Source organism: Lipophrys pholis (assembly GCF_963383615.2).
Source record: "Lipophrys pholis genome assembly, chromosome: 14".
Classification (NCBI taxonomy): Eukaryota; Metazoa; Chordata; class Actinopteri; order Blenniiformes; family Blenniidae; genus Lipophrys; species Lipophrys pholis.
This window is the reverse complement of record NC_137633.1, coordinates 13,018,299-13,034,605: the sequence shown is the minus strand read 5'-3', so window position 1 is coordinate 13,034,605 and position 16,307 is coordinate 13,018,299. Positions and strand designations below refer to the sequence as shown.

The 16,307-nt window shown below is 43.2% G+C and overlaps 1 protein-coding gene across 2 annotated transcripts; it reads left to right on the top strand.

Moving 5' to 3' along the window:
- The first annotated feature begins 256 nt into the window (after positions 1 to 256).
- On the top strand, positions 257 to 14,937 carry LOC308119519 (serine/threonine-protein phosphatase PP1-beta catalytic subunit-like). 2 transcript variants are annotated; one of them, XM_080479567.1, is made up of 8 exons: positions 257 to 397; positions 4,887 to 5,018; positions 10,981 to 11,211; positions 11,298 to 11,402; positions 11,968 to 12,039; positions 12,247 to 12,398; positions 12,938 to 13,072; positions 13,175 to 14,937. In XM_080479567.1, the coding sequence occupies exons 2-8, from the start codon at positions 4,919 to 4,921 to the stop codon at positions 13,277 to 13,279; spliced, it is 900 nt and encodes a 299-aa protein (XP_080335693.1). In that variant the 5' UTR covers positions 257 to 397; positions 4,887 to 4,918; the 3' UTR covers positions 13,280 to 14,937. The 2 variants fall into 2 exon arrangements, with proteins under 2 accessions (XP_080335693.1, XP_080335692.1); XM_080479566.1 differs by having other exon boundaries at positions 263 to 359.
- Positions 14,938 to 16,307: the final 1,370 nt, after the last annotated feature.

Below are 16,307 nucleotides of genomic sequence, written 5' to 3'. Positions count from 1 at the left end.
TTTTAAAATTAAAAAAATGAATTCAAGTTTTCTCTAAAATGTTTACGATTTCCTTGTTGGTTTGGTTTACTTCCACTCACTTTTTTAAACATTAAAGCAAGATGCCAGTGGCTGCCGTGATTTCTATTTTATCCCCAAATATCACCTGTGCCACAATAAAAAGAGAAATTCTCCTCGTTTTATAATAATACGAATGTAGAAAAGAGTGCCAGTGGGTGCGTTTGAGTCTCCCCACCACAGCGCCCCCTGGTGCCGCACACGAGAAGTCGACCCGAGCAGCACTGTCCACCACAGCACCACAGTGAAGATGGCGGAGGGTGAATTGAACGTGGATAGCCTCATCTCTCGGCTCCTGGAAGGTGAACCATCTTTACGCGGATTATTGCATTGAACCGAGGTTTGATTTATTGCACGCGGCTCTTTCCAGCTCCCAGCGGTTTCTCCACACAGAGGCGGGCAAAGTGTTAGCTCGCCCGGCTAGCTGCGGCTAAAGGCACCGCTAGCTTCCCGTGTTTATAAACAGTTAGCGGTGAACGCCTACACGGCTTCGTTTGCGCAGTATTTACCCGACAACTGAGATTACTTTAGCGCGGCGTACAACTTCTTTTAGTTTATCGTGTCGGAGACGTACAATCTCATTTATCTTTTCCACGCTATCGTGAAGGAGTGGCAGAAACGTTACGTTTTTTTCCTCATGCGCGTTGTACGTGGAATCATTTGAAACGGTCGCATCTCAACGCGACTTAAACTATTTTCTATTCCTCGCCAACCTGTTCTCGTCCATAAAAGGTGTTTAATGCGTGTTGGTGACCTGCTCAGTGTCTCCCTTTTTTTTTTTTTTTTTTGAGAAATAAGATATTCTCCGTCATCCATGATTTGAGATGCTTCCCAGTGCTTGTCAATGTAACTTGGTTTGTCTTGGAGTTCGCAGGTTGCTGCCATCCAGGACACTGATGCTCACACCTCCCCTTCACATGTCTACAGTGTGTGTTAACACAGGCAGGGAAAGACAAACAAATGGCACTACACAACCCGCCCGTGCTCCACGGACCTTGTTGCGTTGTTGTGTTTTTGCAGCCACTTTTATTGCCTTTGTGTGTTGAAGCCTTGTGGACGAGACAGACGGAAGGACGAGCACATGCAGACCCTAAAAACAGAAATCTATTAGGTTGACTGTTCTCCTGCTCCTGTGGAAAGAGCAGAGTTTTCTGTTCTCCTGTGAGATAATCACTTTCCAGAACCACTCCTGCAAATTCACCCGTCCTTGGCATACTTTCCATCTGTGCTGAAGAGAAGAGGCGTCATGCTGAGCCTGGATTTGTTAGTGGTCATGATGTGGCTGCAGTTGTAGTTACCACTGCAGTGAGACACTGAGGAATGTGATTCCCTCAGTCATCTGCATGTTGTTTGACGACTGTGATGAGTCGGTGTTGGACAGCAGATGACTGTGATTTCTAGCAAGCCATTTTTCTCAGTGTGACCTCCACTGTGGCACTTTGTGCTCAGGCTGTGATTATGTTGCTCTTAAGTACAATATGAGCTGGACCTATGCTGCGTTCATGTACCTGGGAACTCTTTATTGGTTTAAGTTTATTGATGCTGTCAGAGTCCAGAAAACAGACGCATTCATCACTGACGTCAATCAAAAGTGGGATGAAATGAGGCCCGGGAGGTAACTTTTATATTCACATTATATTTCTGCAGGTTCTCTACACAGCTGTTACTTTGTTTTCTGTTATTCATCTGTCTAACAATTGTTATAATTGTTCCTATAAGGCTCGGAAGCATGACTTGCTATATAGTGGCAAGAGTGAATGTTATGTATACCTGAGTACAAACAAAATTATTAAAAACATCATGAGTGAGATTATTTATTAACTCGCACGGCTTTATTCACTAACTTGCTTCCGGTGGCTCTATACACATCCAAGTTTCACTGAACACAGTTGGAAATTTTCTCACGTCCCAGTATCGAAATCCTGTGTAAGTGGTCAGTTTTCGTTTGGATCTTGGTGATATGTAAAAGACAATGGTATCTGTTTTCTGCTTTCACACAAGTGACACAAATGACTAACTTGGACTTTATCATCTCACAGATTTGTAAGATGTTTTTCGTGGTGTGAGTTTGGGCAGAATATTATTCACTTATTAGAAATGTCATCTATAATTCACTATTCACTGTTTATTTCTTAAAAAGAAATAACTGTCGTTGAAATGCCCCTTGCAGGACATGTACAGTATGCAGAAGGCAGTCTTCAGTGAGCTCTGATATTCTAAACTGTAGTATCCTTGGTCTTTCTGGGGTTCATGGCAAGCTTATTTTCAGACCACTGTCCCAGGAAATGCTGACTTTCTGCCCTGGAGCCTGTTTCGTTTTTCTTTGATGTCAGTCCGACTATGATGGTGTCGTCGTCAGCAAATGTGACGATAGTGTTACTGATGTAGATGACTTTTGACGTCCTATTTGCCCCACTGTGATGGTCTGTTGCACAGTGATCTGCTTCAGCCCCGGGTGGCCAGCTTCTGTACTAGCTGTGGGAGGATAACTGCGTTCAAGGCCAGACTGAAAGATACAAACAGAGTCGTCACAGAGGTGTTCCTCTGGTTAAAATTTGTGTCAGCTATGCTTTAATATTTCTCCATTGTCTTGTAAGTTGCCTGGAAATGATCAAAACTATCTGACAGCTTATATCAACAACTATTTTTTTGAAGACTTTATGAAAAAAAAAAAAAAAAGACTCATAATCTCAAGGTAGTGGGTTCATGTCCCACGCCGGGCGCCACCTTCCCGTGGGCTCACCACCCGCAGGAAAGGTTCTTAATCGGTGCAATGTGATCTGGGTGACGGTGCTCAGACTGCCACCCCCGCGACCCGGAAACGGATTAGTGGGAGAAAATGGATGGACGGATGGATAGAAGCAATGATTAAGAAAATGTTTGCTTGATTAATTGATTCCAAGAATGTTTAGTTATCTCAAAGTGCAAAATCTGGTTTTGTTAATATTTTGCTCCATTGATTGTCATCTTGTTAGTTTTGGTCATCTTGTTAGTTCCATCCATCCATCCATCCATCCATCCATCTTCCCAATGCTCAGCACAGATATACAAAACTCAACAGAGCATCAAAAGGCCAACCAAGTCACTTTAAAGAGGGTTGAGCTTTAATCTAACTCCTAAAATTCTACAGCTGCTTAGTTGTGTTTTGCTAAATTGATTCTTTAGCCGTGAGGAAATCCAATATATATGTAATATAATTAATCAATGCTGGACACTTGATCCATACATATTCTCATACTTTTCCAGTGAAACGCATGGTGTCAGTGATTTGGTTGATCATGTTTGCAAATCCCTGTCTACCATTGCTTCGTTTTGGCCTTTGCCCTTTCAGTCTTCTTAAGGCTGTAATCTCTTTTAAAAGTGAGCAGTGAAAGGCTAAGTGTTAAAGCCGAGCAGACTTAACACCCGAGCTTAACTCTGGTTGTGGAGTGAAGAGATGCAGCGCTGCTTGACATGCGCAGCACACGTGCTTGAAGCATTGCAGATACAGTATATGGAGAATGAGAAAAATGAAGTGGATACAGTCCTCAGTAGTTTTTGGCCCTGAGAGACAGCATCTGTCAGAATCCATATTCCTCCAGCGTACGTGCTTTTCTCAGATTTGCTTGGCTTGCACGACTGATGAGACGGTGAGGTCCTGAAGGTTTGAGTAGATCATCTCAGTAGCATGCGAATCAACACGGATGTTTATATTTGCTCAAAGATGCATGCGGTAGGGATTTGGGGAATTCCTCACCAGTGTACTTAATCCACTTGCTGCGTTTGTCTTTTTTCTTTCATTTGTCATGGTTTAAAAAAAAAAACAAGGAGGCGAATGGAGAAAGGATCTAAAAAAAAACAAAAAAAAAAAACAAATGAATTTGTTTCACTAGATTCAGCTTCAGTTTGTTGGACCCTTCAGTGGGCGTCTTGCTTTAAGGCAATACCAGAATGCCTGGTTATTACATAAAAACACCATCATGGGTTTGTTCCTCACTTTTGTTTCCATTTTGAATGGTTTATTTTCATACAGTATTTGAGGTTTCTTTTTGTGACGTCAAAGCAAGACTGGAAGTGTTACGTCAACGCAGTGCAGCTGCTATTCACAATTTATATGCAAATGTGATCCTAAGGAAATGAAATCAGTGTTTTTACTATTTGTTTGGTACTTATTTATTTGTGTTTATCATTTCTCTTACAGAAATGCATAACACAGCTGTTGTATTGTGTGGCTCATGTGGCCTATTAACCTTTTCACAGAATAAGCAGAAATGAAATACAAATTCAAAAATGGTTGCATGCCGACTTTTTTTTTTATTAAATAGACACAATCTTTTATGTATATTCTCACTTTCCTCACATCTCGGGCTGTTAAAGCTGCTGACCGCAGTCGACGGTTCCAATTCTCGCCTCTCCTTTCATCGTTAGAATATAAATCTTCACTGAGAGCGGTGGCGGAACGCCAGAAAGTAGACTTCAGCTAACAGTGCAACTACACAGCCAATAAACCCACACCGATGCTGAAGATGCAAGCTGCTCTCGACGCCGAAGTAGTGGGTTTGTAAAGACTAAGCCTCTTTAAGCTACAGAATCATTACGCCCACAGTTCATCGCTTTTTAAGATAGCTTTGTGGTTCCGCAACAAGTGATGAACTGTGTGTCCGTGTTGCTTTATGAACACTGTTATTAACTGTTAATATTACTTATTAACTGTTAATATTACTTATTAACCGTCATCGATAGCCCTCACGTCGTCTTTTCTCGTAGGGCCTGACGGTGTTGCGTTTTCGACACCAGGCGATGAAAAACGGTTATTTTTGGCTCTGAATGTGTTCTTCTCTCCTCTGCAGTGAGGGGATGTCGCCCGGGGAAGATCGTCCAGATGACAGAGGCCGAGGTGCGAGGCCTCTGTATCAAATCCAGGGAGATCTTCCTCAGTCAGCCCATCTTGTTGGAGCTTGAGGCGCCGCTGAAGATCTGTGGTCAGTGTTTCGACGTGTTCTATTTGGTATTTCTCTTCTGTTCCTGCTTCAGTAATGGCTCTAAGCCGGGCAACACCCTCTACTTTGGTCCACAGATTCACATTTTGCCGAACACAAGAAGTAGTGAGAATCTGAAAAATACAGCGCTGTTCACTGTTGTAGGCTAGTGTGAGGCTGAGATGTTGCTTAATAAATGATGTGTTTTAGTTGATATCACTTGACAAGTAGCTCAGTGAACCGGCAGGAGACACATCAGTATATGTTGAGACCAACATTGCACTAAAGACAGCATCAGAGCTTCTCAGCACATCTTTACTCAGCTTTTAAAGGAACTTGTATTGAAGTTTGACTGAAGCACAGATCATCTGCTGATGCATTCTGGTTCAGCTCTTCAGTCACTTCATGTGAACACAGACAGGTGTGATTATGTTCGGCTACCCAATCACTTCTCGCTCCCCTCGTTCATCTTAATGCTGAAGGTTGGTCTTAGTAAACACTGGCTGTGTGTTTTGTGGATCTTTTCTTCTGCTGCAGAATACATTTGGAGCCAGTCTGCTCCCTTCCTGCAGGTCTTACATGATGAATAAGTCGCATTATATTACATCTGCCTAAAGTACTGGCGCCTCTCATACACCTGATTCCTCTGAAAGATCGTAGAGCCACTTTGTATTTTTTCTTCATGACTGTACTGCGATATGTGATAAAACAAAAATACGTATATATGTATTTTAAATCTTCAGCATTGCTCCAAACTGTGAAAAAAGAAAAAAATTGGCATTTTCTGCCTTTTGTTTTTTTGGTGTTTTTTGGTGTTTTTTTTTTGTCCACTCAATGAGTTTTCAAGTACTCCGTGTGTTTTATTTTTCTGAAGCCATCCACGAATGTCAAACAGCAATATAATCGAAATTTGTAAACAGCAGCTCGTGTAGACCGCTCCACTCGGACTCTCTGAAAGGTTGAGTGCACCAAATGGCAAACTCCCACTCAGCAGAGCACGCAGCACAAAGCCTGCGCTGCCTGGCCCACAGAGGCAATGTTTGATGCAGTCCAGGGTTTACTTATGTAACCAGACCACATAGCACAGCCTCCGCCTGGGACATATATAAAGTCACTCTTACTGTCTTGACTCACCTGCCCTTTTTATATTAATGCCAGATATTGTACACACACACACACACACACGCACGCACGCGCATGCCAGATTGTATGTCACTGTCTTGCATGCTTAAGATAGATGATTTGAGGCAAGAAAAAAAAGCACAGTGATGAGTGAGCTCCTTCTCCCAGCAGCTGAAATAGCTGCAGCTCGTCTCTGCATATCTCAGCACACTCCCACATCTTTTATCTCTTTCCTACGGTGTGGAGCTGCAACTGCAAACAACACTGAACCCTCTATATATGTGTCACTATCCTTGAAAAACCAGCGTGCTCATCTACTGTATACCATTCTCTTCCTACACACGGTCAAATATTTGTCCTGATGGTCTGAGATGATCCGTCTTCGAAGGCGCAGTTTGGATTTCAAGTGATAAATGTGGTCATGAGAAGGAGAATTTGTAGTCCAATTGATATGGTTCCTTATCAACTCAATGTTGAAAGAGTGACAGTGTCATACATCCGACACCAAAGTGATCAGAGTTGGCGTTTAAAAAATATACTCTGTTGTGTGATTCATCACTGTTCACCTTCTTAGCTACTCTTAAACTTTTTAACTTGACTCTGGATGACAGTTGTGAGGGAGACCCAGCCCTCAGAGAACGCGTACAGACCAAAAAGGGACAAGCACAAGCTGCTTTCAGTCTTTTACTACGCCTTTCATGGTCTTCCTGAAGCCGCCATTTGAGGATTTGTCACATCAGCCATGTTCCAGGTGGCTCCCAGCGACATGTTAGAGCTGGAAGATTGATGTGCCTGGTGTAAAACTTGTTCCACCATGGCAACGCCAGGGACGTTCCTGCGTCAGATTGTAAAATCGTTTTGAAAATAATGCAATCTCATCGTGATGATTATTGACATGTCAGAACTTGATAAGATTTATTTAACCATTTAGTGGCTGGATAAGCTAAGAAGTCTATTAGTAAACAACATGGTGATTCTGTTTATTAGTAGGTGTGAGATGGGTATGTTTTCTGACTGTAAACGCGAGTCAGACTCTGGAGTTTTGAATGTAAAAGTGAAATTGAAGGCACCTCTTGTCACATCACTACATGAACTTTGGAACGGTTTTTGCTGGCAGTAATTATCCCTCAGTTTAATACTTTCCCTTGGAGATGCCATCTTAATATGCTTTTAATGAAACAGATGGAGGCCAAATTAATTTAATTATAACAGAAGGCTTCAGCAGTTCTATTTCGTCCTGCAGTCCTCGAAGTGTGAGTGGACGAGCCCCCTTAAGAGCTTGAATCACATTGCTGGTGAAAAGGCACAGATTTGACTTGATGCCGCACCCCTTAGGGGACAATCCCCCACTTTGAAACCCAATGATTCAGTCCAGTCGAATCACCATTTCCCAGCTTTTCCTCATGCCGTCACTATTATTCCAATGCTCAGCATAAAAACATTGTCTAGGGAAACATAAAGGAAGATTTTTGCACACAAAAAGAATCAACCATTTCAATACGTCCTCTTCATTTGAGCAACACAGTGAAGCATAATGTCATTTCCACATTAATCTCTCTGTCCATTTTGCCAGTGAACCGGAGCTCTGTGGTGTTTTAGGGTGGTATGAGCATTATAAATCATTGCAGCACCGAGTCGGTTCGTGGCGTTCGTGTGGCTTCCTCACTGTTGTTTTGAGACGGACTCGAGTAGTTGCAAAAGCTTTCCTTTAATTAGGAGGTCTGTTATTTTCCCCGATTAAAGAGCCTCGGATAGCTTGATTGCAAGTTTGCCGAAGAGACTAAATTAGGAACTTTTTGTGCAATCGCTGTTGTTGACAGATTCAGCATTTGGCTGGACAACTGGACTTTATCTCGGCCAGAAGAGTGGCGGGACTGCACTTCTACATTGAGCACACACTTCGAGCAGCGAACGCTCTGACATGTTTTGACTTCAGCAGGAGAGAAGTGGAGTCGGAGACACTGCAACAGACTCACAACAGACTGCAACTAAACCTGATCTGATCTGATCTGATCTTAATTTGAATTCCTTGTGTTTTGCCAGTTGTTCATATTTTTGCCAGTCTGCAAAGTGTCATGATTATAACAATACGGCCTGTTTTTCGTTTTACAAATGTGTGTTTTAACGATATAAATAATTATCTTACCCTCCACTTATTAATTGTTCTCATGATCATTCTACTGTTAAAAAGGATCAAAAAAATCCCGTGACGCCAGGAGGTTTCTGCACAGGAAAGCACATTTTAGACAATTAGCTTGTCCTTCTGTCGAATGTTTTCTGAGTAGTTGTATTCGGTGTCCTTTACACTCATGTTGGGGTTTTTATGGGATTTCTCCTCCACGAGTTGATCACTCGGCAAAAGGTCATGCAGCAGCGCACTTGATTACTGTCTCATGCGCTCGTCTGATAATATGAATATCTGTTTATTTACGACACTTGAGGGGCTGCGTGCGATATTTTTATTGCTGCAGAGCTGTGGTCTGACCTTTTCTGTGGTGTTGTATTGTCATCTTTAAAATCCCCGATCTCGGGATTTATGTTGTTACTGGTTGCGTCAATCTTTTCTCTTTTCTTTCCTTTTTTGTTTTTGGTAGTTTCTACGTTGTACTGCGTTTTTCAACCCTTAATCTTTTGGTCCTTATTCTGAGATTGTTTAAACAGTGCAAAAACAGGCCGGGTAAATAATTCACCCCCTGTCGTCCTACAATTCACATTCATTGCAATAACTCCTCCAGCAAGCCGTGTGTAAAACTACATCACAAGTGTGGAAATCCGAAATGAAAACAAAAGAGTAAAAATGGCATCAAAGCTCAATCAAAGAGCATCTTTTTTTTTAAATTATTATTATTATTATGATCTGGTTTATCCCGGTTTTATTACAGCACCACAGCTCATCTGAAGTTAACCCCACTCTCACAATAGCAGGATGGAGTTCGCTCACCCCCAGCAGTCTCCTCAGAGATTACAGTCGATCCAAATGTTGGCCTTCATCCACTTTTATGAGCAGAAGCTACAGCAGAAATGAGCTGTGTAATTGTCTCTTGATTCATTCTTGTTTTTCTGTTGGCACAAGTGGATATTATTGTCTTGCGTTTACTCAGTGCTCCGTATTTACTCTCTTGTCCAGTATGTGCCACTTTCTTTTTTTTTTTCTTTTCTTTTTTTCCCTTGTCCTGTTCGGCAGCTTGGGCAAACAATATGATGTGATTGAGAGCCTTCCAGTGTCACAACAGTTTTTGCTCTTGCAACAGGAAGAGATTTAGAATCTCCTCCTGTTGCTGCCTTTATTGGAAGCTGGCATGGCTGCCACACACGACCAGGGGGTGGACGGACGCTCAACTGTGCCACTTTCTGAATGCCAAATCAAAAACTGTCTCTTTACAAAGCCATCATGTTTTGGGTTTTTTTGGGGGGGGGGGGGGGGGGGTTATGAAATTTTCCAACTTTCAAGTCCCTTTCAGATTGTGCAAGTTTAGCTATAACAAGAATCTGAGTTTATGACCAAAGAGAAAAGAAATATTTGATAAGTTTTGGTGCAGTGGCACAACATAGGAAGCTATGACAACAACAGCTTGGACATTTTTTTTAAAACCTGGGGCAGTTTTTTTGACCTGGGTTATGTTGGTAGATGATTGCCTTTCATTTACATGTCGCATTTTCTCTTGGAAAAGTTGGGGACGTTGTGGCGATGCGGTACTTGGACGTCGAGACCAGAGTGAACACAGAAATGTTGGTGAAACACGAGGACCTCAGGACCTTTTTTAGTGCGAGACATCAAACATTCCAAACTATTCCTTAAATCTTTCAATTGCATGGAAAAATGTGCACATGTAAGCCGTTCGAAGGCCCAAACAAAAATAAGTGTGTCTATGTAGCCATAAAGGTTCGGATGCCACTTGTGGTTTGGGTTTTGGTGCACAGAATCCTGATGGGCACAAGCAAATCCCGCCAGCCAGACTCCGAACTGCAGCGCAACGTTGCCGTTTTTTGTTGGCCATCTTTTAATCTCTCGGCCAGACGGCTGTGCAGCTTAAGAGCAGCTATTTCATTTTGATTTGCATTTCGCTCCGTCTCGTAATGAGGCACTGCCATAAAAAGAGTGTGGCACATTCAATTTGCTCTCCCGTTTCGGTCACAAAGGAGCCCTGTTATTATTGTCCGAGCCTTTCTCACATGGCTCTCTTCAGCCATCTCTGTCTGGAGCACTTAACCTAAATTAGAGCAACTCTTGAGTCGGTGCGAGAGGATATAAAAGGAAGCAGGCCTCGGAGAGGTGATGAAGCGAGTGTCCTCCGCAGAGATGCTGTGAGAGCAGCTCCAGCTCATCACAGCCTGACTGGTGTCAAAGAGAGAAGATGTTGACCCCGAATCCTCTGAGAGTTGTTAAAATTAGTGTGTGTGTGCGTGTGTGCGTGCGTGTGTGCGTGCGTGCGTGCGTGCGTGCGTGCGTGCGTGCGTGCGTGCGTGCGTGCGTGCGTGCAAGTAACCTGGATTGTGAGGCCTCTTTCCCTTGGTAGCTCATTTCCCGAGGGCCACGGCATTGATCCTGGTGGCAGTGGCAATGACTCATTTCTTGTGTATGTGTGTATTGTAAATCCTTCATGTTGCTGCTACAGTACAAGTAAAGCCCAGCTACAGCAACTACACACATCCCCCAACAAACTTTCAGGTCTTGGAACATGATTAATATCAAAACGTCTTGAGTGATTGAAGTGGGGCGTGAGAACGTGTTGAGCCCTGCAGATGCTTTGATTATTCTCTGCTTTCTTTTAATGATCTCTTCTTGTCCTTGTCTTCTAATACTTGAATCCTCTTCTTCCTCTGCTCTTTGCTTCTTATCTAGGTGATATTCATGGGCAGTACACAGACCTACTGAGGTTGTTTGAGTATGGGGGTTTCCCTCCAGAGGCAAACTACCTGTTCTTGGGCGACTATGTGGACAGAGGGAAGCAGTCCCTGGAGACCATCTGCCTGCTGCTGGCCTACAAGATCAAATACCCAGAGAACTTTTTCCTGCTCAGGGGCAACCACGAGTGTGCTTCCATCAACCGCATCTACGGCTTCTACGACGAGTGTAATGATCTCTCCTCGCACACCCTCGCAGGCAGCCGTCAACCACGGAGTCCGGCACTGAAAATGTGTGTTTGTGTGTTTGAGCAGGCAAGCGCAGGTTCAACATAAAGCTCTGGAAGACCTTCACCGACTGCTTCAACTGCCTCCCCATCGCTGCCATTATCGATGAAAAGATCTTCTGCTGCCACGGAGGTAAGTGACGTGACGCTAACAGACATTTCCACTTGATGTCCCAGTAATAAACTGCCAAAAGTATTCGCTCGCCTGCTGTCACACTCATATGACCTTGAGTGACAACCGTAGGATTTAATAGGATGTCAGTCTCCCCTCAACAATGACGGCAAAGGACAATTTAACATAACTCCCTTGTTTGATGATTCAAAGATCACATAACCCCGCTCTATGATTTTTCCTGGACTACCACTTTGTTGCCAAGTTGCTGCTGTTCCCAATCGCTTCCCCTTTGTTGTCATACTACTAACAGTTGATTGTAGAATGTTTAGTAGCGAGGAAGTTTCGTGCTCTCACTGCACCATGCTGGAATTCAATGAGTTCCTGAGAGCGACCCATTCTTTCACAAATGATTGTAGAAGTAGTCTGGTTGCCTAAGTGCTTGATTTTATCCACCTGTGGCCATGGAAGCGATTGGAACACCTGAATTCAATGATTTGGAGAAACTGAGGAAATACTTTTGGTAAATCAAGTGTATACTTGTATCGTCACCAATATTAAACACTCTCTGTATTTTGTATTTCAGGACTCTCACCTGATCTGCAGTCGATGGAGCAGATTCGCAGGATCATGAGGCCAACAGATGTACCTGATACAGGTACCAACTCATGTTCACTTCCTCTGGAGTTCTATATTTAGAAATATAAAAGCACAGCCTGTTCCAATGTGATTGGCTTCCACATCAGTAAATCATCTGTGTATTTTGGATTTTTAGCACATTGATACGGCTGCGGTGTGTTTATGTTTACTCTGTTTCTCTATTTGTACCTCCTCTCCACCTCCCGTCTGGCGTTCTGCTTCTCAGGCCTGCTGTGTGACCTGTTGTGGTCAGATCCAGATAAGGACGTCCAAGGCTGGGGAGAAAATGACCGCGGGGTCTCCTTCACATTCGGGGCAGACGTGGTCAGCAAGTTCCTGAACCGTCATGACCTGGATCTCATCTGCAGAGCCCATCAGGTGATTAGAGGAGGGAGCAGGTTCGAGAGGCAGTGGACGGCAGTGAAAATCAAGCCGATTGTTTTGGAATAGATGGTACAATTATCGTCATTTGGATTCTCACTGTAAGACGTCAAAGGTGAGAAGGTGGTCTGCTTTTGTCCCAAGAGGACGAGGCAGTGTCTTCAAGGTGATGAGTTAAGTTCTTATAGAGTCTGGAAACTTTCAATGTGTGGGGGTAAAAAAAAAACCCATAGTGCAGCGGTTTGGTGAAGGCTTAACTCCACTTTTAATGAGTGTTACTGATGAGAAGAGCCTCGATCAAATCAAAATCAAACAACCTAAATCGTCACTCAAAAACTCAGAAGTTATTTAAATGAGCCGCTGCTCTTTCAGCTGTGTGTGTGTGTATGTGTGAGGCGTTTCATATTGATTCACATGTGGGTGGTTTTCTAAACTCAACCCTGATGGCAGAGTTGGACTCTGAGACGAGTCGAGGATGTTGTTCCTCGTTATCGATCGGCGCGGGCGGAGGAGTGATGTCGTGTGTCTTCCAACAGGTTGTGGAGGATGGTTACGAGTTCTTTGCCAAACGCCAACTGGTCACACTTTTCTCTGCTCCAAACTACTGCGGGGAGTTCGATAATGCAGGCGGCATGATGAGCGTTGACGAATCGCTCATGTGCTCCTTCCAGGTACATAATGAGGACGCTCATTCATTCTCTCCATTCCAGATGTGCTGTTTGCCTTTTGTCTCTGAAGGTTTCATGTGTCTCTTCTCTCTTTGTCTCCTACAGATCCTAAAGCCCTCAGAGAAAAAGGCCAAGTACCAGTATGGTGGTGTAAATTCTGGTCGTCCCGTCACTCCACCCCGCACCACCCAAGCCCCAAAGAAGAGGTGAACAACCTTGGCCTCCTCCTCCTCCTCCCTCTCCTCCTCTTCCTCGTTCCCCTGTCCTTCCCAGGTCTGCCATCGCAGCAGCCCCTGTAACTCCCCTGTATAGCGGCGATACAGGGCTTATCTAATTGCCCCCCCCCCTTCCCACTCCCCCGCCTCCTCCTCAGCTCCACTGACAGCTCTTTTCTTAATGTGTATGTGTACATACATTTGCTGTGATCAATCTGTTTTATTTAATTCTTTTGCCTGTTTGTTGGTATTTTTGATATTATTAACAAGTAATCCTTCTAGTGGTTTTACTTCCAACGCTATTCGAGGTTTGCTGCGGTCCTGTGTTGCGTGAAGAGACGCCTTCTCTCTGTAGAAGGACGGTGTGACGTTGTTACAAGAAATCCCTTTTGAGTTCTTTCAAGACAACATGAAGGAGATTGAACTTTAATTTTGCCTTGACCTCTCAGAAAGCCGAGAGGATCCTTCCTGTGGCTTGGAACTGCAGTTTCTGTCTGATGCTAAATCCATAGAAGAAGTTAACTCTTCTTATAACCCAGTTTAACCTTTTTCGGCGTGTGCAGTGCACTTTGTGGTTGTTGTGCACAAGCGCGTGTTGTACATTTAACCGACGAGAGAGTGCACATCCCCGTGATTGGCCGAGAATGTGAAAAGCCCGGCTTGAATGAGACGTCGGGGCTAAATGAGATGCTGCTTGGCAGTCCGACGTGGTCGGCCCCGACACAGCGCCCTGTGGTCATCGATTACTCTCCTCCATCATCCCTCCCTGTGCCTCAGCTCCACGCCCACTCAGAAACTCGCCACTTCTCGCTCAGAACAGGTGTCAACATTCTCCCATGTCTCTAGTTGTTCTCGTCCACATGATTTCCCCCCCTGAACAAATCGCTTCATGGTGAGAGAAGAAAAAGAGAGTTCACTTCAGAAGAGTGTGGAGAGTTCTGGACCATAAATAAATTGTACATTTTTGTAGATTTCTGTTTTGCTTTGTACACGGTAGAAAACAAAACTACTGATTGCAAGTATTCTAACTTGTCCAAGTATGTCATTTGTTTGAACATTTATACAAAACGAACTTCACAAAGTGCTTCGCAGTATTTGAATCGCGGCAGTGTGTGTACGAGGCACTGAAAACGACCGAAAATAAAAGGTTGCCTGTGTGGTAAAATGTCGGCCATCCTTCCTCCTGCTCACCCAGTCTGTGGAGGTACAGGGAACCAAAACTGAACCTCTGAAGGCGCAACACTTTATTAGCATGGCTATGTGAGTGTCGCCACCCGGTGTTCAAATTCAGTATTACAATGCATAGTCGCTCCTAGTGATTGGGTTTCAGTCACTTTACTGTGGCGTCATTTGCTACAAGGAGGTTCTACAGTCTCGCTGACCAGCAGTTCACCTGGTTCGAGGTTTGACTGCACGTAAGATGCGGTTTGATTTGAGTTGAAACCGTTGCCTCTTTTCTTTCTTATTGTTCTGCTCTTCGTTGTTATGTTCTGTTGTATCGTTACGTTCTCTTATTCACATGGTTTACTTTTGAAATCACTTAATTTATTTACCAATAACAACAAGACAACAATAAAGTGTTACCAAAAGCTGTTTTGCAATTTGTACAAGTTTGTTTGAAAGTCTATGAATTCAATAAAATGTATGGAACCTAAAGAGGCTGGTAAGTTGTGTTTACTTTTCTGCTCGCATGTCAACGAGGCAGATGTTTTACCAGCCACTACACTAGTGGCAGGCTCATCAAATATAAATATTAAAAGTTAAACCTCAAGCAAAGGTTTGGAGATGAAAAAAGTGGTCTAGATATTATAATAATCCATTTAGATGAACACATACTGAAACATTGCAATAATTTGGTAGAAAAAAAACTATTGTAAGCTGAATGAATTAAAAAGCAGAAATATGTTTTAATTGAATCATTTTCTGAGCCTTTGTGCCGGTGTGACAGTTGAGGCAGCTGAGCCCTGCAGGCGCCTCTTTGCCCAGATCAGAGCGCTCTGCATCGGGCCTGAATACAACCACCCGGTCAGCATCAGCAGGAAACATGGAGCGCCCATGTGGAGGTGAGATAAGATCCAAGCAATCGTAATCCACAGTGCCACTTTGAGAAACAGGAGAGTGTAGTAGATCATGTTCTCTGAGCTGAATGTTGATTTCTCCTGAGAAGAGAGTAGAGGAGGGGCGTTCGGGTTCACCAGAGTAATAAGTAACTATTTGCACACGTCAGCATGTTTAATCCTGATGTTTGTTTCCACAATAACTAAATCTGGAGGAAAAAGGTCATCCGGATGAGTCTTAATAAATATCTTCTTTGTAAAAGAACAATTGCGTTGAGTCTGAATTGCTACTGCAAAGAGGATTTTAGTTTGAATTAAATGTAACATGTGAAACAGCAGCTTATCCTCCTGCTTCACCTGTTTTTTTCTGATGTTGGTTTTGTTAAACCAGTTTCTTTTCCTCTTTCTCTTGGCTGAACATTGCCACAGGTGTGGAGCCTCCATCATTGATGCAGGGACTAGAATTCAGCGGAGTGAAACCTAAAACAAGTCATTGGAAACATTACAGCACATATAAACAGCCCTCAGTCATACAGCAGAAATGGGCAGGACTTTACAGACAACATGGAAACCGTTTCTAACAATAAGAATAATCCCATAAACAAGAACATCAGAAAAAAACATGAATTTATACAAAGCTATAGGAGATGGGATGATTTAAATAAATGCAGATATAGTGAAATAATAGTGTAAAGTTACACAGAGGTAGAAATTGAGCCATCGAGATAAACAAGTGTTTGAGATGAATAGATAGAGATGGATCAAGATCAAGTTCTCAGCCTCATCTCAGCTCTTAACACAATCAAAACAACATATTTAGAGAGAAAATTAAGCATTAAATTAACTTCTAAATACACTAAAAACAATTAATGGACAAGTATTTACAGTCAGATTCGCTGCACACAGGAAACTGACCGTAACGGATTTAGTTACCTTCACTGAAGCTGACGTTAGCTGAGATTTACC